This window comes from Pan troglodytes, chromosome 1 (genome assembly GCF_028858775.2).
Source record: "Pan troglodytes isolate AG18354 chromosome 1, NHGRI_mPanTro3-v2.0_pri, whole genome shotgun sequence".
Lineage (NCBI taxonomy): Eukaryota > Metazoa > Chordata > Mammalia > Primates > Hominidae > Pan > Pan troglodytes.
In genome coordinates this window covers 85,852,978-85,878,299 of record NC_072398.2, presented here as the reverse complement: position 1 = coordinate 85,878,299, position 25,322 = coordinate 85,852,978, and the positions used below count along the sequence as shown (strand labels likewise).

General features: G+C 38.7%; 1 protein-coding gene and 1 pseudogene across 3 annotated transcripts in view; one reads left to right on the top strand and one right to left on the bottom strand.

Moving 5' to 3' along the window:
* The first annotated feature begins 148 nt into the window (after positions 1 to 148).
* On the top strand, positions 149 to 2,191 carry LOC100611112 (CCA tRNA nucleotidyltransferase 1, mitochondrial-like; annotated as a pseudogene).
* A 5,246-nt stretch (positions 2,192 to 7,437) lies between these two features.
* The window catches only part of LOC134808622 (uncharacterized), a 76,899-nt gene continuing 59,014 nt past the window's right edge, over positions 7,438 to 25,322 (bottom strand). Inside the window, exons 4-5 of one of the 3 annotated variants that reach the window (XR_010151964.1) lie at positions 11,440 to 11,618; positions 7,438 to 7,964 (exon numbers count right to left, since the gene is read on the bottom strand). Coding sequence is in view for 1 of the 3 variants with exons in the window: in XM_063795801.1 (XP_063651871.1) it covers positions 11,531 to 11,618 (88 nt within the window). In the remaining 2 variants the exon portion in view is untranslated. Of the gene's footprint in view, positions 11,619 to 25,322 lie in introns of all 3 variants that reach the window. The other 2 variants (XM_063795801.1, XR_010151962.1) reach the window with 2 other exon arrangements.

Below are 25,322 nucleotides of genomic sequence, written 5' to 3'. Positions count from 1 at the left end.
CAAAAAAAGGTTAAAATTTAAAACAACTGATGACACTAAATGTTGGAGAGGATGTGGAAGAACCAGAACTCTGGAACATTGTTGAAGGGAATGAAACATGGATGCAGCATCGGCGGGGTCCCTGTGAGGCTGCTGACGTACTCTCCAGATGCTGAGACCCATGTATCCTGGGCACAGGCCAGCATTGAGCTGTAGTTGGAGTAGGCTGCCTTCCGAAGCAACATCTATTTACAATGAAGTGGCAGTCTCCAGAATTCCAGTCACTTTTCTCAGAAGGATTGACCAGTTTGACAATTTACTTGTGAAAGAGAATCATGAATTAAAAATAGCAGAGGGGGCAGGTGTGGCGGCTCACCCTGTAATCCTGGCACTTTGGGAGGCTGACAAGATGGACAAATTGCTTGAGCTAAGGAGTTCAAGACCAGTCTGGGCAACATGGTGAGACTCTGTCTCTACAAAAAATCCAATAATTAACCAGGCACGGTGGCGTGCACCTGTAGTCCCAGCTACTTGGGAGGCTGAGGCAAGAGAATCACTTGAGCCCAGGAGGCGGAGGTTGCAATGAGCTGAGACAGCACCACTGCCCTCCAGCCTGGGTGACAGAGACCCTGTCTCAAAGAAGAAGAAAAAAAATAGAAAAAAGCAGGAAGGTAGGAACAGTGGGGGGTTTATTCAATGGAGTGAAGCCTGGAAATGTAGATTTTGCCAACACTGCCACTCCTACTCAGATGAAGACGATGTCTCAGTCAACCAGGATTTGGATGAGAAACAACAAAGGAGAAGAGCACAGAACAATTACTGGCAGGCTTCACAAAGAAAATGTTAAGATTACTACACTACAGATTGATGTTGCCACTGACGGATGATATGCTGAAGTCGAATTCACAACTGACCGGCAGAAAGATGCTGAACACAGGGCTGTCCCTGTAAATTCTGTGTTTTTAGATTTTAATGATACCTTATTTGATGACTTTAATGGTTATGGTTTAAAAAATAAGAAAGTTAGATTTGTTGGACATGCCAAACAGAAATAAAAGAGGATTATCTTATAATTTTAAGATATTTCAGGTTTTATAGGAGTACTGGCTTTTTAAAAATACTTGTTACAGATCACGACTGGCTGATAAAATATTCTTACTAATTAAATCTTATAATTATTTACATATATCCTTGCAAATAATAACAGGAACTGCAAATAACATTATTTGGAAAGGTCCAAACACCTTAAAGAATTCAGTGTCAAAATCATATTAATTGCCACAATCTGAACAGGATAAATTAGAACAAAATCCAAATGTTTTCTTTTAACTAAAAATGAAAATTGCTGCAATATTCAAGTTCAAATTTCCAAAATGCTCCAGGAGTTGCAGAAACTCTCAGAGTGTTGATTGCTAAATTAAAATAAGAAACTCATGAGCTTCCACTTAGCACAGTTTGAACTTTCCTCTTAATATTCTTCCCAACTTAGCTAGACCTTCCTACACTTTTATGGGACAACTGTAGAGCAACCTGGTGACCATGGTCCTGAAACTTTGTAAAAACTGCAGAAAATGCAAAACGCTTGGGTGGAATATCAGGAATGAGGATTTGGGTGGAACTGAAAAAATTTTTGTTGGTAACCATGTAAATCATTTGATTCCCCTTATCTTGATGTGGCTCCTTACATAGGTTTATCTGCTAATTAAAGTTTAGAAGAGTTTAATAAGGTCAGTAAAAATGTTGAAGGTTTTTCACCAAAGTCAATGACTCTTTTTGCCTCATTATTCAAGTGATAGGACGATGTTGCAAAAGTGGATTTGAGGTCGAAGACTGCACAAAAAAAGAAAAGTCTTGGATTATTTATGTTTAAAAATAGGAAAGATTTAATTAAAGCAACAGATAGTTCAGAACCATTGAAACTCTATCAAGACTTCATTATAGGTTCCAGGGAACATGATGCAACTACTCATGTATGTGAGCTACTGAGGTACCAAGGAGAGCACTGTCTCTGAAAGGAAATGCAGCAACGGTGAATCCCATTTCCTGTAACTGTCATGACATCAGGAAAGTGGGGATCTCTTCAGGGAAAGAAATTGGGGCTGTATTACAACAGCTGGGAGAACAGTGGGAAAAAAGCGGTTTCCGGCTGGGTGCGGTGGCTCACGCCTGTAATCCTAGCACTTTGGGAGCCCAAGGTGGGTGGATCGCCTGAGCTCAGGAGTTCGAGACCAGCCTGGGCAACACAGTGAAACCCTATCCCTACTAAAATCCAAAAAAAAAAAAAAAAACATTAGCCAGGCGTGGTGGCCTGTGCCTGTGCCTGTAGTCCTAGCTGCTCAGGAGGCTGAGGCAGGAGAATTTCTAGAATCTGGGAGGCGGAGGTTGCAGTGAGCCAAGATTGCACCACTGCACTCCAGCCTGGGTGACAGAGCAAGAATCCGTCTCTTAAAAAAAAAAAAAAGCGTTACCAAATGGAAAAAGATTCACTTCTAAATGGCATAAAGAAGACCTAAAACTGGTGGCCATTAAAAGGCAGAACATTTTAAATAAGGCTAGTTTTTTCTTCTCCCTGTTAGTTAGATTTTGGAAATCACAGCAGAATAAAAGCCAGCTTAAAGGACCTCTTAAAGATAAAGGTCTTATTTTGTGAATTATATTTCAGGAAGTAAACTGAAATTCACCTCCTCTTGATCTGATTTATATTACTGAAACAGTTATTTTGAAATAGTTCCAACTGAGAAAAGCATAATTGGCTTCTACAATCTTAATCTATTTAGAAGTTTTTTAAAATTTAGTTTTTGCATAACATGGCACTAAGATTGATCTGAAAAAAGTGTTAACTATCTGGAAACAAAAACATTTATTAATTTCAATTGAGATAACTGGATTACTTTGTACAATGACTGTCTATGATGTGTTCATTCTTATCTGAATTCCAAAATAAATAAATGAGTGCCTCAAAAGAACTTGAAAAAAGGTACAACTACTTTAGAAAACTGTTTAGCAGGGTTTTTTTTTCATTAAAAGGAAAAAATACACCTGCCCTATGCCTCAGCAATTCCACTCTAAGTATTTACCAAAAGAAATGAAAAGATATATCAACACAGTGAGTTATATAAAATAATATCTTTATTCATTATAGTCAGAAATTAGAATCCATTCAAATGAATTCCAACAGAAAAATAGATAAATAATTACGGAATGGTCATACATTGGAATATTAACTAATCAGCAGTTAAAAAAAGAATAATAGTGTATGCAAAAACATAAATAAGTCTCAAAAACATAGTAAACAAACAAAGCCTTACCAAAAGAATGTATACTCTACGGTTTCATTCATATGAAGTTCTAGAATGGGTGGAACTAATTCATGGTGGGGAAAAAAAAAAAACTAGACCATATGCATCAGGAGGCAGGGTGGAGATTGACTGGAAGTGGAAACGAAGGAACTCTTAGGGATAATTGGAAAAAAAAATTTTTAAGAGAGAGATGGAGGGTTTCACTCTCTCACCCAGGCTGCAGTGTTGTGATCACAGCTCACTGCAGCCTCAAACTCTAGGGCTCAAGTGATCCTCCCACCTTAGTCTCTCAAGTAGCTGGGACCACAGGTGCATGCCACTGCACCTGGCTAATTTTTAAACGTTTTGTTGAGACAGAGTCTTGCTATGCTGCCCAGGATGATCTTGAACTTCTGGACTCAAGTGATCCTCCAGCCTCTGCCTTTCAAAGTGCTGAGGTTACAGGTGTGAGCCACTGCACCAGGCCAAAATAGAAATACTCTGTATCTTGTTTGAGGTCATGGTTACCTGGGTGAATATACTTGTCAGAATGTATCTAAGGCGTGTGATGGCACACGCCTATAGCCCCAGGCACCATGACTTTGTTGGTTGTTCCTCAAACCCGCCAACTACTCTCACCCAGTCTTTGTACTTGTTCTCTTTGCCTGAAACACTCTTGCCAAGATCTCTTCATGGCTTGCTTCCTTGCCTCCTTTGGGTTTCTGCTAACTTGTCCTCAGGTAAGAGACCCCTGACCACTCTATCTGAAATTCTGTTATCTGACTTATCCCCAAAGGCTAGATGTATTTACCCTACTTTACTTTTCTTCTATAATAACTGATATTGTATTATGTGTTCATTTGATTATTTATTTTCTTCTTGGATTAGAATGTAAGTTTAATAATGGCAGATTTTTGTTGTTGTTGTTCTTAACTGTATCCCCAGTTCTTAAAATGGTGCTTGGCACAGAGCAGGTCTTATTAAATGAATGAATGAAGACCTCTGTGGCTTATTTGAAATATATTATCTTCTGGTCTGAACATAGCTGGGAGATTCTCTTCCATTGCTCTAAACTCTTGTTATGTATAGTTGCATTTTGTCTCTCTCTAGAAGGGCCTCCCCTACCTGAAGAAACTTGGAGTAAAATATTTTCTTGTGATAAAATTGTTTTTCCACCCCATGTTTCAGACTATGGTTATTCTGGTTTACGGTTTCCTTCCAGATAGGTATGGATCACACTTATGCAACCCACGGTCGTTTATTCTCACATTATATGATTTCCAAACCAGCTTAATTCAGATCATTAAGTTGCTGATCCAATTCATTCTTTAAATTAAAATGACTGAAATGATCAGGCTGACCAGACTTTGGTATGGCCATTCCATTCTTAAATGTTTAGTTTAAGATAGAGAACAGTGACATACACAGATATTCGTGTATAAAAATAAGATAAAAATATTTAAAATAGAAAAAGACACAATATTTTCACTGGAGACGAAGTGTTGGCCAGTGGCTGTAAGTGATGGAGAGCTGTGGTTGACTTCCTGGGGATATAATCAGTCTTTGTTAGGAAAATGAATGGCTACATAAGTATAGTACTTGTATTAAGTATTCTATGCTCAAGATTGAACTAGATTAATTGTCCGTAGAGTATTAATCTCAAGCACCTCAGGCTACTTCTTCACATTTCACAGCTAGCACTGGAATAAAGGAAGTGAGACCTTGAATTAAACCTCTTCATTTTATAGAAAGATCTTTCTTGAAAATAATAACTTGTTTTTAAAATTTTTCATTCATGTCTTATAGATGAGATCTATAAAAGTTTTGACGTAAACATCTGAGTTAGTGGCTCCTTGAGGATAGAGAGATAATGGATCAAACATGGCATATTTTTAAAATATGTCAGAAAAATATTTACATTTTGGCCATTTCATAGCATAGGTACATTCTTTGCACTGGTGGAATGAAGTAGTTATAAAAATAAATAACATTGGCGAATATTTGCTTCAAGTTAACCAACATTTTCTAAGCATCTGTTAAGCATTATGCAAGAAACTGTAAATACCAAATAAACCAGGTGTTCTCATGCTTGAAAGGAGCACAGGTGGAAGAGAGTTGTGAGATAAGATAGAAGCATACACAAATGAGTATTATGCTCTAAGGCAAACTTTGAAACACACCATAATCAAATGTAATATTCAATGAGAAAATAAGGCAGATTCTGTTCTTAAGTGTTTTCATCTGGGGCTTAAAAGATATTTAAGACTTAGGACAAGTATTGAATGTCAGGCAGAAGGGACAGCATAAAAAAGGTGCACAGTCAGGAAATTGTGTGTATATTGGTGGGAATGATGGTAGCCTACTATGAGAAGAGCTTAGAATTGGAGGGAAGATGTGATGAAATATAGGATTGGAAAGTTCAGCAGGGGAAATGTTGACAGAGGGCTGAGGAATTTAGGCTTCATTACATTTTCTATAGGGAACCTCTAACGTTTTCTGAGGGCAGTAGTGACGTGATCAGATCTGTTTAAAATAAAGTTACTTCTGCAAAGCAGTATTCGTTAGACTGTGGGGAAGAGAGAATAAAAGGAGTTTCTATAACTGCAACTCACCGTGAGTGGTAATAGTTTTACTATGTGTTTGCAAACATTCTACACTCAGAAGTGCAAAGATACATTTGTATAGGTGTCTTTATACATAGAAGGAGGCATTTACTGCCCATCAATGATAGACTGGATAAAGAAAATGTGGTGCATATACACTATGGAATACTATGCAGCCATAAAAATGAATGAGTTCATGTCCTTTGCAGGGACATGGATGAAGCTGGAAATCATCATCCTCAGCAAACTAACACAGGAACAGAAAACCAAACACCGCATGTTCTCACTCATAAGTGGGAGATGAACAGTGAGAACACACGGACACAGGGAGGGGAACATCACACACTGGGACCTGTCAGGGGTTGGGAGTAAAGGGGAGGGAGAGCATTAGAACAAATACTTACTGCATGCAGGGCTTAAAACCTAGATGACAGGCCGGGCGCGGTGGCTCACATCTGTAATCCCAGCACTTTGGGAGGCCGAGGGGGGCGGAACACGAGATCAGGAGATCGAGACCATCCTGGCTAACACAGTGAAACCCTGTCTCTACTAAAAATACAAAAAATTAGCCGGGCTTGGTGGCGGGTGCCTGTAGTCCCAGCTACTCGGGAGGCTGAGGCAGGAGAATGGCGTGAACCCGGGAAGTGGAGCTTGCAGCCCGAGATCGCACCACTGCACCCCAGCCTGGGCGACAGAACAAGACTCCGTCTCAAAAAAAAAAAAAACAAAAAAAACAAAACCTAGATGACAGGTTGATAGGTGCAGCAAACCACCATGGCACAGGTATACCTTTGTAACAAACCTGCACATTCAGCATATGTATCCCAGAAATTAACATTAAAAAAAAAAGAAGGAGGAGGCATTTACACGCATTCACACAACACACACACACACACACACACATACACACATTGGTTTGGCAAAGACTCAGTGAATCTGAGAGATAGAATATTGTATTGGTTAAGGACATGAGTCTTAGAATCAAACAAAAGACTGGCTCCTTCACTGTGTAACTTTGCTTAAGATACTTAAACTCTAATATAAAATGGAATTAAAATGTTTACTTTTAAGTTTTGTTAAACATTAAATGTAATAACCTATGAGAAGGATTTAGTATAGTTCTCACCTATTGTATGCACACAATAGCTGAGAGCTAACATTTCTACTATTGCCTTTTTCACTATTGTTGTCAATTTGAGATGTACTTCAAGTCAATGAGTAATTTGGTAATAGCATTAACTGGAAACAGCTTGAGGTCTACAGAGAGAAGAAGATAAAGCCTATCATCTCCAAAGCTATAATTTTGCCATTTTAACAAAGGAAGACCCAGAAACAGAACACAGAATCCTCTAAAGTCTGTTCCAAGTTGCTTTCCCAGAAATTACTTCAATGAGTAAACACTTTCCATCTCTCCTGAAGTTTCACTATATACTTATTAATGCATTATGCTACTCCTGCTCAGGAATGATCTCCAAAGCATTTAACCCAGCAAAGTTTATCAAACATATTGTTCCCAACTGCTTGAAGTTTATCTTACAATAGCTTCTATGACTCGTGAAGAAAACAAGCTACAAGGATTACAAGTGATTTTTTTATTTTTTATCTTGGCAGATGTTAAAAAACAACATTAGCAGAAACAATGACATTTGCAACAAATGAAAAATAAAGTAAATTAAGGGACTCGGAAAAGACAATGAGGGTAATTTGTTCGCAACTCTGGTTGTTGATTCACTGGGTGATTGGTGCCAAAAAGAGTAAACAACCAAATATAGTCACTGAAAACAGTAATACTCCATGAAAGAAGGAAGACTTGTTCTGTGATGAATCACAGAAGTCAGTGTTACACAGAATCATTCAGAGGGTTTAATTAACCAGAAAGCCATCATTATAGAAGCTCATCCATAACAAGTCTAATGGTATGGACATTGAAGACAGCATTGTCCTGGGCTCCATTGTTGGGAAAGGCCTGGTTTCATCTAGAGTTCTACTTTTCAGATAACACCCACTTTTCATATGCCATAAGGGCTCATAGATCTTGGGTTCCCATTCTTCTCCCTGGCTTCCATATTATCTAGATAGATAGGAGGTACTGGAAAGAGAAGGTCTGAGAAATAAAACCTTAGGTCACATTATTGAATATAGTCTGCTGAGTAAATTTCATCAAACAACAATGAAAAAGATTTTTTCCCACTAAGAAATCCTGAAATACACCAGAGTATTCACAGCTTTAAAATTCTTTCTTTTGTGTGTGTTGCAGGATGGGTAGTCTATCATCTTGCTCTTTTCACTCACTTCTACTTTTCCAGCTTAATCCTCTCCTATATCCCTCATGTACTGCACCATGAACTCTATTCAGCCACCTACCCATGGACATCTGAGCAAAGCTCACATACTTGTACAAGAACACTTGCCCAGAATTATCTTTTCCCCACGATAACTTGTTGAAAACATTTTCTTTTGAAGTTTCACAGAACTCCAAGAAACCTATCTATATTTTTTCTTTGTAAATATTGCTATAAGATTTTGCTTCTAAAACTTTAGCATTGACATCATTTTGCTTTCATAAATATCTGATTCTCCAAGCATATCATAAGATCTTAAAAATCAGGAACCAAGGTTTTTGTATTGCCTCATCATCTGAAATGCCTGGCATAGTGATTACTGTATCACAGTTGAGAATGCAAAAGCAAATCCTAGTTTTACCACTTAGTACCTGTGTAAATTTAGATGTATTATTTTACCTCTTTAAATTTCTGATTACGCATCTGTAAAATGGGTATAATAATACCAATTTCAAAGGTTTATGAGGATTACCTATGACAATATACAAAAAGCATCTAAAATGGCACTTGATCCATTGTGTGTGCTCAATAAATAGTAGCTTAAAAATAAACTCGTTTCTGTAACATTGAGGTATAATAATCTTCTTCAGATACATCACTCAGATTATGCCTTCAAGTTGGCCATCAGTTAAAAACAAGCAGCCATTTGTGAGAAAGAATACCAGGCTGGGGGCTGTGGCTCACACCTGTAATCCCAGCACTTTGGGAGGCCAAGGAGGGCGGATCACGAGGTCAGGGGATCGAGACCATCCTGGCTAACACAGTGAAACCCCGTCTCTACTAAAAAAATACAAAAAATCAGCCAGGCGTGGTGGCGGGCACTTGCAGTCCCAGCTACTCAGGAGGCTGAGGCAGGAAAATGGCGTAAGTAAACCCAGGAGGCGGAGCTTGCAGTGAGCCAAGATCGCGCCAATGCACTCCAGCCTGGGCGACAGAGCGAGACTCCATCTCAAAAAAAAAAAAAAATTAATTAAATAAAAAAAAATAATAATAATAAAGAATACCCAAGCACAGGGCCAGGCGTGGTGCCTCACGCCTGCAATCCCAGCACTTTGGGATGCTGAGGCGGGCGGATCATGAGGTCAGGAGTTTGAGATCGGCCTGGCCAATATGGTGAAACCCCATCTCTACTAAAAAATACAAAAAATTAGCCAGGCACGGTGGCGCGCACCTGTAGTCCCAGCTACTCAGGACTCTGAGGCAGGAGAATTGCTTGAACCCAGGAGGTGGAGGTTGCAGTGAGCCTAGATTGTGCCACTGCACTCCAGCCTGGGCGACAAAGTGAAACTCTGTCTGAAAAACAAAACAAAACAAAACAAAAACAAAACAAAACAATACCCAAGCACTTTACTACAACTCTAATCATTGGGAAGAACAGTTCTTATAGTGATATATTGTTACAAAACCCACTTGTGTCTGCGAGCAATCTATGATGAGTCTAGATTTACCTGCTGATTCCTCTGGAATTTACTGCAATGATAAACTTTCCAAAAATTAGAAAGTCATTCCAATATCATAAAATAGTCATCTGCATGGAATCAATCTAGATTCTCATCAACAGTGGACCAGATAAAGAAATGTGGTACATATACACTATGGAGTACTATATAGCCATAAAAAGAATGAAATCATGTCGTTTGCAGCAACGTGGATGCAGCTGGGGGCCATTACCCTAAGTCAATTAATGCAGGAACAGAAAGCCAAATACTGCATGTTCTCACTTATAAGTGAGAGCTAAACATTAAGTACACATGGACACAAAGAAGGGAATAATAGACACCAGGGCCTACTAGAGGGTGAAAGGTGGGAGAAGGGTGAGGATTGAAAGCCAACCTATTGGATAGTACTATGCTCACTACCTAGGTGACAAAATAATCTGTATACCAACTCCAGCAACACACAATTTATCCATGTAACAAATCTGCACATGTCTCCCCTAAACCTAAAATAAAAGCTGGAAAGAAAATAATCACCTGAATAATTATAAGAAAATAACTGATAAGAAAATGTGAGTTTTGTTCTAGTCGAATGAATTGTTGAGCTTTCAAGGTTTTCTCAGCACGGAGATATGGTGCCATTCTTAAGCTGTATGTTACTAACCGTATTATCTGTGACAGGGGTAACCCGCTAATTTAGATCAACTTAATATGTAATCAGTAACTATTAAGATTCACTATCAGGCAAACAAATCCAGCTAAATTGCATTTAACTCTACTAAAAACATTTTTAAATCACCTATATGTACCACTTTAGTTACGGAAATTACATTGCAATTGAACTGGATAGAAGTTGATTTATATATATATATATATACGTATGACATATATAGGATAGGTATAGGTTTTATATATAACCTTTTTGATATATAATTTATATTACATATAACTTTTTGATAGTGATATTCTGAACCTTTTCTTATAGAAAAATGGGCACTTCCCCCTCAGTGATTTTGTTGTATCTTTTACAATGTTCTCTCATAAAGCCACCAATATTTTATTGCTCCTAAGGGATGAGAAAGGACTCATATTTATTCATATTTTTAATCCTACTCTTACAGCCTAGCATAACGTTGGCCCACGGCGGATGATCAATGAATGTTCTTTCAATCAATTAACACATTTTCTTAGTTTTTCCTACTCCAACTTGCTCTGTAACTTTGAGCATATAAACAATCTTTATGGGCCTTGACTCTGTTTCTCCCATGGAAAAGAGACATTAGACACAAAAGGTATCTCATAAATATGTAGTTAGAACAGCTGGTGCTCAGCTTTCCAGATCCCACTCTCTTCTCACCCTTAATACCACCCTTAGTACAGAGAGTGACAGTGTTAGTAAGAGCAAAGATAAAACCACTTTCTTTATTAGATCTGGTAAGGCCAGCAGGCCCAGGAAACATGCAGAGTCAGATCTGCCTAGGTTTTAATAGGGTTAGAGAGCATAACTGGATCTCATTCTCTATTTTTTTAATGGACTGATTACCAGGCCCTGGGATCAAAGACTCCTGTTGTTTATCTTTGCTCTTTTACTTTAATAACTGCTGACACTCCATCAGGGTGTCATGGAGGCCCAGAAGGAGTTTTGATTGCCATTCAAGATGAGATGATATAAAACTCACCAGGCTCTGTACATATCCTCTTATAAGCCTAAGGGGTAGAAAATAGCATTACCCTTGTTTAAAATGAACTATCCTTAATCCTTATTTTACAGATCAGAAATCTAAGGCTCAGAGAGACTAACCTGTTTCCTTGTTCTGGGCACTGATCAAACAGAGAAGAAGAGTTTGCTCAAAATATCAAGAATAACCATTTCCCTGGAAAAAAACCACAGCTCAGCGAATGTCAACCTTGTATTTCCATCCCCACTGGTGCTTCTTTTGGGTGCTAATAACTTGTCTTCTCCTTAGCACTCTAACAGGTCTAGAAAGATAGAAGGAAGAAAGAGTCAGCTTTATTGATGGCTGTTCAGTAAAACAAAATACAAAGCTTCTTGGTGAAGCTGGATTTGAGATTGTGATTGGAGTTGACCTGTGACCATCTTTATACCTCACCCTAAATGTGGACATTGGCACCAATGGGTGGGAACATTTGAGCCCAATTTACTCACCCAAATGTCGAGAAGGAAGCTGAAGAATAGCCCACCTCAACCAAGTGGGAGAACAACTGCCCCTCTGCCTGCTTCATAACGGGAAGAAGAGGTGAAAAAGCCCTGTTCCCTCTTATAAAACCCAGGGCAGAAAACACAAAAAGCTACAAGAGAAATGTGCTCATATTGCCATTCAACTGAATAAACACTCTTTAAGTGAAGTTACCCTATAGGGCATGAGGTGCTCAAATTTCAAGTCATCTACCTCTGCTCCCTGAGCTGGAATAAATAAGGTGTAGATGGAGAAACTGGAAGTATTCACTTCAATATTATCTTCTCTATGAGGAGTACAGTACATTTCCTTTATGGAAATGTAAAGAAGAAAGAATAAGTTCTTCCATATAGCAGCTTTTAGTTTAAGTCTCCATCATCTTCCCACCTGCACTATGGCAATAGTCTCTTAATTAGTATGTTGGTTATCATTCTTTTCATTTATGTTTTTCACAACATGAAAGATGACCTGTCTTTTAGAAGATTAAACTGTGACTCCAACCTTTTGCCAAACCCTTAATATTTCTTTGAGAAAATCACCCACTCTTTCCATGCTGCTATTTCCTTCTTAATAAAATGAGGAAGGTCGGGCGCTGTGGCTCACGCCTATAATCCCAGCACTTTGGGAGGCCAAGGCAAGCGGATCACCTGAGGTCAGGAGTTGGAGACCAGCGTGGCCAGCATGGCGAAACCCTGTCTCTACTAAAAATACAAAAATTAGCCGGGCATTGTGGCAGGCGCCTGTAGTCCCAGCTACTTGGGGGGCTGAGGCAGGAGAATCGCTTGAAGCCGGGAGGCAGAGGTTGCAGTGAGCTGAGATCACGCCACCGCACTCCAACCTGAGCAACAGAGCAAGACTCCATCTCAAAATAAATCAATAAAATAAAATAAAGTAAAATAAAATAAGATAAAATGGGGAAGATGGTAATTGCCATGCAAGCTTTTGGTGATAGATGAGTTCACATCATAAAGCACTAAAATTATTGCTAGTTATGATTCTCATCTATTTATCTTTCTCTGCCTTCTCTCAGCTGCCCTAGCTCAGTACGTGGTATTCCTGTTGTTAGGTACATCACTGCCACAGTTCTTAGACTAATATGGGCTTGAGGCTGGAAGTACTCAGCTAATTCATTTAACTTAATACCACCTAATGAATCTGGGCTGACTGAGGACACAAGGCCCCGAAGATGACCATTGGGTTCTCCAGTTGGGCCCTAAGCTTTTCTTAAAACGTGGCCTAGGCTATGTTGGTACAGAGCTACTTACTGATTATCCAGAACTGAGCATTAGAGAGAGAGGAAGACTGGGGATACAAGTAGCAGATTTAATCTTTTGGAAGCAATCACTGCAATTATCATAAATGAGTGCAAAGAAAAAAAGAGCCAAAGACAAATATGTAAAGAACATCTGTATTTAGGGCAGTTGCCTTTAACCATCAATATATCTTGAACCCAATTATGAATATTGTCTCAAATGTTCCCACAGCAAAATTATGAGACGTGAAGGTGATGTGGTGATTATGGCATTATAATTGAGTCATTACAGCTTTGAGATTAAATGATTTGTCTGCAAACAGAACCCACATTCCCTAAACCTCTGCTAAAGAAAAGCTACTAAAGTCAGGTATGGTGGGAATGGAGAAAGTCTTATATTGGCTGATGCAAATCTTGATGTGAACTTTCAAGATTTGGCCTTCAGAGAGGAAATGCCTTTTACTGCTTACCTCACTACTTTTTTAAGCTCTTGGCAGAAAGACCCCGAAAAAATAGAAAATATTATTAGTGTTAGAAAAGTGCCAGTTTCAGCTAAGCTCTGTTGAGTCAGTAATTCAACATAAGAGGATTGGTAGAGAGGGTAAGAATAAATAACTTCTAGGGATGTCTGAGCAGTTGAATTTATGATCTATAAAACTCCATCCATAAAAGGGAAAAAATTTGAACATATAAAAATTATAAGCGAGTTCTGCACAGAGCTCAGTTATTGGAAAAATAGTTTTTCCTAAATGTAGCATTTGGGTTTTGGGGGATTTTAGCAGACATACATGCTTCAAATTTTATGGAACCTTACTAAATGGAAAGCACTGTGCAAAGAACTGGATAGATACTGTTCCTGACCTTATGAAGCTTAGAATCTGGAAGAGGGAAAATTCAACCCCGAAGGTTATCTAGTAATACATTTTATAATTTTTCTTTTTTCCTCAAGTTACATTTATGTAAGACAATGCAAACCTATATGAGATGAACTCAATCCTCTATCATGCCTACTGAATGCCTTAGCTAATGTATTCCTTAAATTAACAATCTTTTTCTCTGTGAATAATATTGGTTTCTCAGTGGAGCGGAAGTATATAAACAATCCCAAATCAAGACATAGATTTGCTCTGTCTTCAAGGAGTTTACAAACACATCAAAGAAGAGAAGATATATTTAGACCTTTTAAAAATTTTTTAAAGTAATAAAGCCACAGTGAAGAAAATGTAAAGAAAAGAGAAAAATCAACCCCAATCCCACCACTCTAACAGTCTCTGGCCATGTCTTTTAATAACTTATGCTGATCCCTCCTTTTCTTGTGGATTCTTAATGTATCAGAACCCAGGGTTTGGTCCTTGGACTTCTCATCTTTTCTATCATTTCTATCTTCACTTATCCCAAAGTGATCTCATTCAATCTTATGGCTTTAAATGCTATCTGTATGCTGATGATTCCCAGATTTATAACTCCAACCTACATATTGTGCTACTCCTGTGGTTATACGGAGCTGTGTCCTTGGTCTTCAGCAACCACTATCTCTAGCTCTATAATTTTGTCGCTTTGAGAATGTTATATAAATGGAATCATACATACAATCATGTATAGTCTTTTGAGATTGACTTACTTTCACTCAGCATAATTCCTTTGAGATCCATCCATGTTGCTACATGTATCGATTGTTGACTCATTTTCTGTGCTATGTATATACCACCATTTATTTAAACATTCATTCATTGAAAGGCATTTGAGTTGTTTCCAATTCTTGGCTATTACAAATGAAGCTTCTATGAATATTCATATACATGTATTTTTGTGGATGTATGTTTTCATTTTTCTGAGATTAACACCCAGGAACATGATTGCTGGGTTGTATCTTAAATATATATTTAGTTTACTAAGTAACTGCCAAATTATTTTCCAGAGTAGCTGTACCATTTTGCAGTCCCATGAGCAACGTATGAAAGATCTAGTTTCTCCACATCCTTCCCAACACTTGGTATTGCATGTCTCTCTGATTATAGCCATTCTAGTGGGCATGTTGAACATCATTAATAATTTTGCATTCATATATTCTTGATGTAATGCCTTTCTTGTCTTTTGCCCATTTTCCAAATTTTACTGTTGAATTTTGAGAGTTCTTTATATATTCTACATAAAAGTCTTTTGTTAGGTATTTGGTTTGCAAAGATTTTCTCCATCTGATCTTGTTCTTTCATCCTCTTTACAGGGTCTTTTGTGGAGCAAAAGTCTTTAAAAAATTAATTTAACTACATTTCGACATTTCTCAGTTGATTTGACCAAGATTATCTCTTTTTTTTGGTCCATAATTCACATGTTATAGATCACAAGTGTTCTGAAAAACACATACTTGAAAATGTTCTAGAAAGTTCTTGACTTTTACTCCCAACATCCAAGTGTTCTCAATTCTCTCAGAGTTCTACTTTCTACTAAGGATCAGAAACTACTCTAAGAACAAAATTTATGGCAATGAATGCTATAAGAATGCACCATTCTCCTGACTTGCATATTGGTACTTTGCTTGGGGCTTTCTGGGGACAAATGTAAAACAAATAAGAAGTGATTTTAAGGGTGGGAATTTTCGTCTTTATGGGAGTTGTTTGGAAAATGCCATTATATTGCTAACAGATGGCCACTAGACATGGATTCTAGCCTTGGATTTACCATTAATTGTTTGTGTAACTTTGGATAGGCCACTCTATTCTGAGCCCGAATTTCATCATCTGTAAAAATGAAGAATCTGGAGCACATTTAACATCCTGTAATTCTAACTCATATCAGTATTCTATCCAGTTGCAGATGGGAATCTCATCTGTGATGAAAGTGTTGCAGGATACTGATTGGGAACACTAAACAATAGGTATGATTTGAGCACTGGGTGTGTTTAAGTGATCCCTAAAATTTCACTAGGATGAACAAATTTTTTGCAACATCTTCCTAATAAAAACACAAGGTGTTTTCTGCTTTTTCTAGAATCAAAGTGTTGAAGCAGTCCTCCACTGCTCCACGTTTCCTGTGTCAGAGTACTCTGAAATCTACATACCAGTTCTCTCATCATTTTCTTTCTGATCTCAATCAAAACTGAAAATCAGTGATCATGATCCAAAATAAACTAAGACAGATAAGGCCATTTTTCTTGAGACAGAGTCTCACTCTGTTGCCCAGGCTGAAGAGAAGCGGCACGATCTCAGCTCACTGCACCCTCCGCCTCCCAGCTTCAACCAATTTTCCTGCCTCAGCCTCCCATGTAGTTGGGATTACAGGTACATGCCACCATGCCCAACTTTTTTTTTTTTTTTTTTTTTTTTTTAGTAGAGATAAGTTTTTGCCATGTTGGGCAGCCTGGTCTTGAACCCCTGACCTCTGGCAATCCACCGACCTCGGCCTGCCAAAGTTCTGGGATTACAGGCGTGAGCCACCGCACCTGGCCAAGACCATTTTTCTTTTTATTTATTTATTTTTTAATTTTATTATTATTATACTTTAAGTTTTAGGGTACATGTGCACAATGTGCAGGTTAGTTACATATGTATACATGTGCCATGTTGGTGTGCTGCACCCATTAACTCGTCATTTAGCATTAGGTATATCTCCTAAAGCTATCCCTCCCCCCTCCCCCCACCCCACAACTGTCCCCAGAGTGTGATGTTCCCCTTCCTGCATCCATGTGTTCTCATTGTTCAGTTCCTACCTATGAGTGAGAATATGCAGTGTTTAGTTTTTTGTTCTTGTGATAGTTTACTGAGAATGATGATTTCCAATTTCATCCATGTCCCTTCAAAGCACATGAACTCATCATTTTTTATGGCTGCATAGTATTCCATGGTGTATATGTGCCACATTTTCTTAATCCAGTCTATCACTGTTGGACATTTGGGTTGGTTCCAAGTCTTTGCTATTGTGAATAGTGCCGCAATAAACATATGTGTGCATGTGTCTTTATAGCAGCATGATTTATAGTCCTTTGGGTATATACCCAGTAATGGGATGGCTGGGTCAAATGGTATTTCTAGTTCTAGATCCCTGAGGAATCGCCACACTGACTTCCACAATGGTTGAACTAGTTTACAGTCCCACCAACAGTGTAAAAGTGTTCCTATTTCTCCACATCCTCTCCAGCACCTGTTGTTTCCTGACTTTTTAATGATTGCCATTCTAACTGGTGTGAGATGGTATCTCATTGTGGTTTTGATGTTCATTTCTCTGATGGCCAGAGATGGTGAGCATTTTTTCATGTGTTTTTTGGCTGCATAAATGTCTTCTTTTGAGAAGTGTCTGTTTATGTCCTTCGCCCACTTTTTGATGGGGTTGTTTGTTTTTTTCTTGTAAATTTGTTTGAGTTCATTGTAGATTCTGGATATTAGCCGTTTGTCAGTTGAGTAGGTTGTGAAAATTTTCTCCCATTTTGTAGGTTGCCTGTTCACTCTGATGCTAGTTTCTTTTGCTGTGCAGAAGCTCTTTAGTTTAATTAGATCCCATTTGTCAATTTTGGCTTTTGTTACCATTGCTTTTGGTGTTTTAGACATGAAGTCCTTGCCCATGCCTATGTCCTGAATGGTAATGCCTAGGTTTTCTTCTAGGGTTTTTATGGTTTTAGGTCTAACGTTTAAGTCTTTAATCCATCTTGAATTAATTTTTGTATAAGGTGTAAGGAAGGGATCCAGTTTCAGCTTTCTACATATGACTAGCCAGTTTTCCCAGCACCATATATTAAATAGGGAATCCTTTCCCCATTGCTTGTTTTTCTCAGGTTTGTCAAAGATCAGATAGTTGTAGATATGCGGCGTTATTTCTGTGGGCTCTGTTCTGTTCCATTGATCTATATCTCTGTTTTGGTACCAGTACCATGCTGTTTTGGTTACTGTAGCTTTGTAGTATAGTTTGAAGTCAGGTAGCATGATGCCTCCAGCTTTGTTCTTTTAGCTTAGGATTGACTTGGCGATGCGGGCTCTTTTTTGGTTCCATATGAACTTTAAAGTAGTTTTTTCCAATTCTGTGAAGAAAGTCATTGGTAGCTTGATGGGGATGGCATTGAATCTATAAATTACCTTGGGCAGTATGGCCATTTTCATGATATTGATTCTTCCTACTCATGAGCATGGAATGTTCTTCCATTTGTTTGTATCCTCTTTTATTTTGTTGATCAGTGGTTTGTAGTTCTCCTTGAGAAAATCTAGAAGAAATGGGTAAACTCCTCGACACATACATCCTCCCAAGACTAAACCAGGAAGAAGTTGACTCTCTGAATAGACCAATAACAGGCTCTGAAATAGTGGCAATAATCAATAGCTTACCAACCAAAAACAGTCCAGGACCAGATGGATTCACAGCTGAATTCTACCAGAGGTACAAGGAGGAACTGGTACCATTCCTTCTGAAACTATTCCAATCAATAGAAAAAGAGGGAATCCTCCCTAACTCATTTTATGAGGCCAGCATCATCCTGATACCAAAGCCGGGCAGAGACACAACCAAAAAAGAGAATTTTAGACCAATATCCTTGATGAACATTGATGCAAAAATCCTCAATAAAATACTGGCAAACCGAATCCAGCAGCACATCAAAAAGCTTATCCACCATGATCAAGTGGGCTTCATCCCTGGGATGCAAGGCTGGTTCAACATACGCAAATCAATAAATGTAATCCAGCATATAAACAGAACCAAAGACAAAAACCACATGATTATCTCAATAGATGCAGAAAAGGCCTTTGACAAAATTCAACAACACTTCATGCTAAAAACTCTCAATAAATTAGGTATTGATGGGATGTATCTCAAAATAATAAGAGCTATCTATGACAAACCCACAGTCAATATCATACTCAATGGGCAAAAACTGGAAGTATTCCCTTGGAAAACTGGCACAAGACAGGGATGCCCTCTCTCACCACTCCTATTCAACATAGTGTTGGAAGTTCTGGTCAGGGCAATTAGGCAGGAGAAGGAAATAAAGGGTATTCAATTAGGAAAAGAGGAAGTCAAATTGTCCCTGTTTGCAGATGACATGATTGTATTTCTAGAAAACCCCATCGTCTCAGCCCAAAATCTCCTTAAGCTGATAAGCAACTTCAGCAAAGTCTCAGGATACAAAATCAATGTATAAAAATCACAAGCATTCTTATACACCAATAACAGACAAACAGAGAGCCAAATCATGAGTGAACTCCCATTCACAGTTGCTTCAAAGAGAATAAAATACCTAGGAATCCAACTTACAAGGGACCATTTTTCTTAAAGTTCAGTGGTGTTTGGAGGTAGAGGGGAGCAGGAATGAGAAAGAAGGAGGAAGAAGCTAATGAATACGCCTGTGATGATTTATTAATCATTTGGCAGATACGCATTCATCCAGTAAGAAGAGTATCATTAAAACTGGGTTATAATTAATTGCAACAGCACCGTTGCTTAAAAGGAACTTCACAAAGAAAAGTACATCTCCTAGGCAATTTGGAAATCAGTTTAAAAGATGCTTTTCTCCTAACCTGTCATCCTAAGACTAGGGAACAAGGAATAATCTATAGATACAGCGAGAAGAGAAGGATAAATGTAGTAGTCAGCCAAAGAATGCTGATATCCTGGTGTTGGAGGAGAGAGAGGCAGAAAGGTAAGTGCAAGAAAGAGGTAAGTGTGTCTAAGAACACAGTGATGAGGGTGGGTAAGGAAGAGCATAGTCACAAAATCACACCGATATTTAGAAAACAACTTGTTTAGGTGAATCAACAAAAGTTTAACAATATCAAGTTTGGAAAGGATTTGAAAGGTAATCTATTGCCAACCACCTTTCCCTTTTATCTGTGCTCAAATTTCTTTTTCATCATAATAATTCACTTTCCCATTTACTCAGCACATATATTTTTTGAGGTTTTATTATGGGCCTAGTACTTTCATGGGTCTGGAGAACACCAAGATGATTCAGACAGCATCCTTTTCATCAAGGAGCTGACATTCTTGTCTAGGCTAGTCTAATTAGGACAACTAAAGAAGTAGTTATTAAAGAATAAGATGTGGTTTTTTGGAGATATGTACTAGGGGTGATTTAAAGCAAAAAGGAGGAATGCTTATTTCTATCTGGGCAAGTGAAAAACCCACAGGAGGGGGACCTGGGGTTGGGGAGGGCGAGATCAGAAAAGACTTCACAGCCAAAGAGGATTCTTTAGGGTCCTCTTTGGGTTCTTCATAGTCAAAGACGATTTTTAAGGGTCTCATTTGGGGATCTAACATAACCAGTTTTGTTCTTTCTGAGATACAAAGCTCAGATGTAGGGTGGGAAGTAAGGTGGATAGAGATCCCCAGACTCCCAGCCTGCCATCAAACGCCCAAATTTTTCCCTCTATTTCCATGTTACTACTTTTTTCACACATTTAAAATTAATCTTGTTTTATGTTCTCTTTTGTATCTATTTTGCTTTTAATCCAGGGGACTTTAGTTGAAAACAGCACCACAGAATTTCAACACTAGAAAGTATCTCACAGAATGTAACTAGAAGTGACATTTCCTGGAAGGAAACTGAGGCCTAGACAAAGATACCAACATACACTGGAATATTGTAACACAGCTGGGTCTAAACTTCTAATCCAGTTCTTTTTTCTTTTTCCCATTCTGTCTCCCGCCTACTTCTTTTTCAGGCTATACTTACAATCTCCCTAGGGTGCTAGATAATACTTGTATATTCCAGCTATTTTAATTTTTGCATAATTTTCCCATGAAGATTTTGTCGTTTCCTCTTTCAGACATGACCCAAGAACCTCAGTCTGGCCTAATTAGCTGATCCCTATGGCACCTTAAAAGACTGTGCTCCCTCAGGAGATGAAGGGCTCAGGATTGCTGGGCCCCAGCTGCTGTGTTCCCACCAGCACGGCTAGGATGCAAGCAAGTTTGATCCTACATTGAAAAAAATATGAATGTCTGTAGCTGGTCTGGTTTCTTCCAATGCCATTTACAACCTTTGTGGTTTGAATCTGTTCATAGAAGAATTAGTTGATGGTTTTGAATGTTATTAGTGAAGAACCCCAACTAGTTTCTCAGGGCATTCTTCTGGGAAAACCACAGCTTAATGAAGATAGTATTCCAGATCATCTCAAGGAAACAACTTGTCAAAACAATGCCCTTTTCAGAATTTACTTGTGGGTGGATGGAATATGGATATAAATCTGGAGTAAATAGAAATGCTTAAATGTGGCAAAGCCCTTTCCCCTTCTGTGTCTTTGTACAATGACTCATTCAGGATCCCAAAGCCAAAACTGGTATTGTACACAGAGGCGGAAACATTTATATGTGATTTGGGAAAGCTAAAAGCTAAAAAAAAATCTGCTAAAAAGTTTCTCTCCACTGAAGCTTCCTGTGGTTTGGCCTGATAAGTTTTTCTATTAGCTGTTCACCTTAAGTTATTTAACCAAAACATCCACACCCTTATCTTCAAGAGGAAAATGCTAAAGTAAGTGTGTCTGTGTGTGTGTGTGTGTGTGTGCACAATTTTTTTTTGAGCCAGTGTCTCTCTGTTGCCTAGGGTGGAGTGCAGTGGTGCAATGATAGCTCACTGCAGCCTTGATCTACCAAATTCAAGCAATCCTCAATCCTCTTGCTTCAGCCTCCCTAGTAGCTGTGACAACAGGTGTGCCACCATGCTTGGCTAGTTTTTTTTTTAACTTTTAGTAAAGACAAGGTCTCATTATGTTGCGCAGGCTGGTCTTGAATTCCTAAGCTCTTGTGATCCTCCCATGTCGGCTTCCCAAAGTGCTGGGATTACAGGCATGAGCCACCATGCCCTGCCAAAATGAATATTTTAATACATGTAAAATTACTAACATAATGCTAGGCAAAGAGCCAAGGTGTTCCATGTATATAACATGACGATGATGCTAGTTTATTTCTTCATTTTGTCAAACAAGTTACCTGGCCTCCCAGTTTACATCAAGCTTGTAGTTAAAAGATAAAATAAGACACGGTCTTAGTATTTTTTTTTTGAAGACGGAGTCTCACTCTGTTGGCCAGGCTGAAGTGCAGTGGCGTGATCTCGGCTCACTGCAAGCTCCAACTTCCGGGTTCATGCCATTCTCCTGCCTCAGCCTCCCAAGTAGCTGGGACTACAGGCATCTGCCACCATGCCCAGCTAATTTTTTTTTTTTTATCTTTTTTTTTTTTAGTAGAGACGGGGTTTCACCGTGTTAGCCGGGATGGTCTCGATCTCCTGACCTCGTGATCCGCCCGCCTCTGCTTCCCAAAGTGTTGGGATTACAGGCGTGAGCCACCGCGCCCAGCTACACAGTGTTAGTCTCTAAAGATCTCACAGTCCCTGAGGAAAGACAGATCCATAAACAACTCACAATACAGTATGGTACACAATTTTAATGGAAGGAACCACAGGTATGTTGAAAGAACATCAGTACAGCTGGAGACAGGGAGGGACCATATGATATATAACTCCTAAAAGCCGGAAGGAGTTATTATCACATAATTTCTGGGTGCTACAGAAGTTTTTCATCACTCACTAGTATTACATAATTTGCTAGGAATCTATTAAGAAACTTCGAGTAGCCTGATTAGAAGAAAAGACATTAGGAAAAGCAAGTCTCAAGAGTTGGAAAGAGGAAAGAACATGGCATCAGCAAATCCGGAGTGGCTGGCAGCGGGGGCAGAGGGTTGCTAGAGAGGACTGCAGGTGGAGAAGGAGGTACTGAGGTACTGAGGTACCGAGATAACATACTGACTGTATCCTCTTCCAGGAAGGCAAGGTTCAGAAGTAAGAGCTGGAGAAAGAGGGCCACATGCAAATTCCAAAATAGAACCCTGAGGGCACCCTCTAGATATTCAAAATATCCCCATGCTCCCCTATGATCATAAGCAATGATAATCCATATAAATCATTTCCATTTCCAGTGTTGTATGTAATACAGGGATATAGAATTCAGATTCAAAGCCTATGCTTTTTTCTCATGATGCCATAACACTGCATGAGCCTTGAGTTTGAAATTAATTTGGATTTGAAGTAATAAAAATAAATTTAGGTCCTGAGTGATTTTTCTTTTTGCTTCTCTTGCTTTACAGTCAATTGATGAGATCTTTGGATGGTTTGCATCATTTTTTAATCCTATATAAATATTTGTTTCTTTCATTTGCCTATTTTGGCTTTCTTTAGAAAATGGTCTTAGTTTATTGAAATTATCGCCAGTGTTTAAAGAGTATGACTTCCAGTCAATTCAGTTCCACAGTTTTATTGAGCAAATATCATGGATTCAAAATTAGTGCACACTCTAACCCAAGGTCATATAGAGTGGTATAAAGGACTTTACAGACTCAGCAGGGGGAGGGTGCGAGGTAGCATAGAGATAAAAAATTGCATACTAGGTATAATGTACTCATTACCATAATGTAATGGGTGCACTAAAATCTCAGAATTCACCACTATATAATGTATTCATGTAACAAAAAGAACACTTGTACCTCAAAAGCTATTGAAATAAAAATGAAAAAAAAACAATATTAGTGAACACTCTAGATATTCCACTTGCTTTGATTCATATTTTTTACTGCACTTAACCACTACCTAACATGTCATGTATTTGTTCTTTTGATTATTGCCTGTTTCCTGTACTAGACTGTGAGCTCCATGAGATCAAGAACAGTCTCGGTTTTGTTCAAAGATGTGTCCTCAAAAACTAAGTAGTCCTGGAAACTTGTAGGTGCTCTATAAGTATCTGTTTAAATGACTGTGTGACCACGAAGTGCTGACAGGAATGAAAGAATGCATAAGACATTTGGTCTCAATGTGTGCATCTAATTGGAAACTCAAGATACAAATGAATGAAGTTGACAATACAGTGGCAGTTAAGCTTGTATAAATCTGAGGCCTCAAATTCAGATGTGATTGAAATTTAACTTTTGTATTTTGACTTAAACTGGATTTCAAGCTCAGATTGTGCTGGGATGGTACAAACTTTGTGTGCTTCCTCTTCTTTCTCCAGTTTGAATCTAAGATTAGTTGGGGAGCTTATATAGGCCAAGACTGGTAGGGATGCTGTCTGGACCTCATGCATCCATCCACACCAGTCATCACTGTGATGCCCATGGTCCTCTCTCAGTGGCTCTTCTAGGTATGGCAGTTTTCTCTACCCCTTCCTTCTCATACATAAAGACACAAGAATTCTTGTGCTACTTTTCAGCCATCTCCTAAAGATTGCCTTTTGTCCTCCCTGCATACATAGTCTAAGCATCTCCATTTAGAAAACTATGTCCATCCTCTGCTCTTGAGACCACCACAGACCTCAAACCACCTTCCTGGGCTTACATCAGAGAAAAAAAGGAAGACAGTCTTTCTCTTTCTTGGGTCCACAGAACTCTCTGTTCTCAACAACTCCCTTCTAGTACCCTTTCCCTTCCCAAACCTGGAGGAATATTTTTCTAGTGTGCAATGGGAAACGCCTCACTCCTCAATCTGTATGTTTCCCAAACATTTTGGATCCCCTCCATTCTTTCCTGAAAGGCCTTTGAAAAACAAACCAGGATCAAGAGGCTCACAAGCTTTTTGTCCTTTCCTAGAATGACAAACACAGATAACTGTTGGCTTATATAGAACTATTAGCTTGTAAAGAAAATGGGAACACATGGTGGAGGGGAAGGATAATATTTCAAAATGTTATTTTATTATATTCTTCTCTTAGTAAATCTTTGCATTCCTATTTTTTTTTAAAGTATTTCTCATTCAGTTTTTCAACCTCTCCTCCCTCCTAAAGGTGGGATGATCTAGGTCTGTGTAACAAATTGGCATCTAGGACAATGATATTCTTGAGCAAAGCAATCCACACAGTATCAGATAATCTACTCCATAATGAAGTTAACAATCTAGAGGTGAGGAGGCAGTAGTCAAATGGGCTGACATGGTTAGTACTGGAATTGAGAAGCCAGTCTATGTTCTGGGAGAAGAGCTGATCACACTGAGTCTTGAAACTTTTTACACTACTGTTATTCACATCAAAGTTCTTTCTGACCCTAGGGATCTCCATGGGCTGGCGATTCCTGCATCTATTTGAGTAGTGGTAAATTCTCTACTGGGCATGGAGGTGCAATTAATTTCATAAACTGGTCGGGCAGCATCTGACTGAAGCTCACCTCTCAGCTAAGTCTGCTTCCTACCCACACCCAAACCCACATCTTATGAAATAAAGAACCTCAGGGACTTCATTGCTTGGGCTTTATAGCTTAAACCCTTTTCATGCAGTCTGG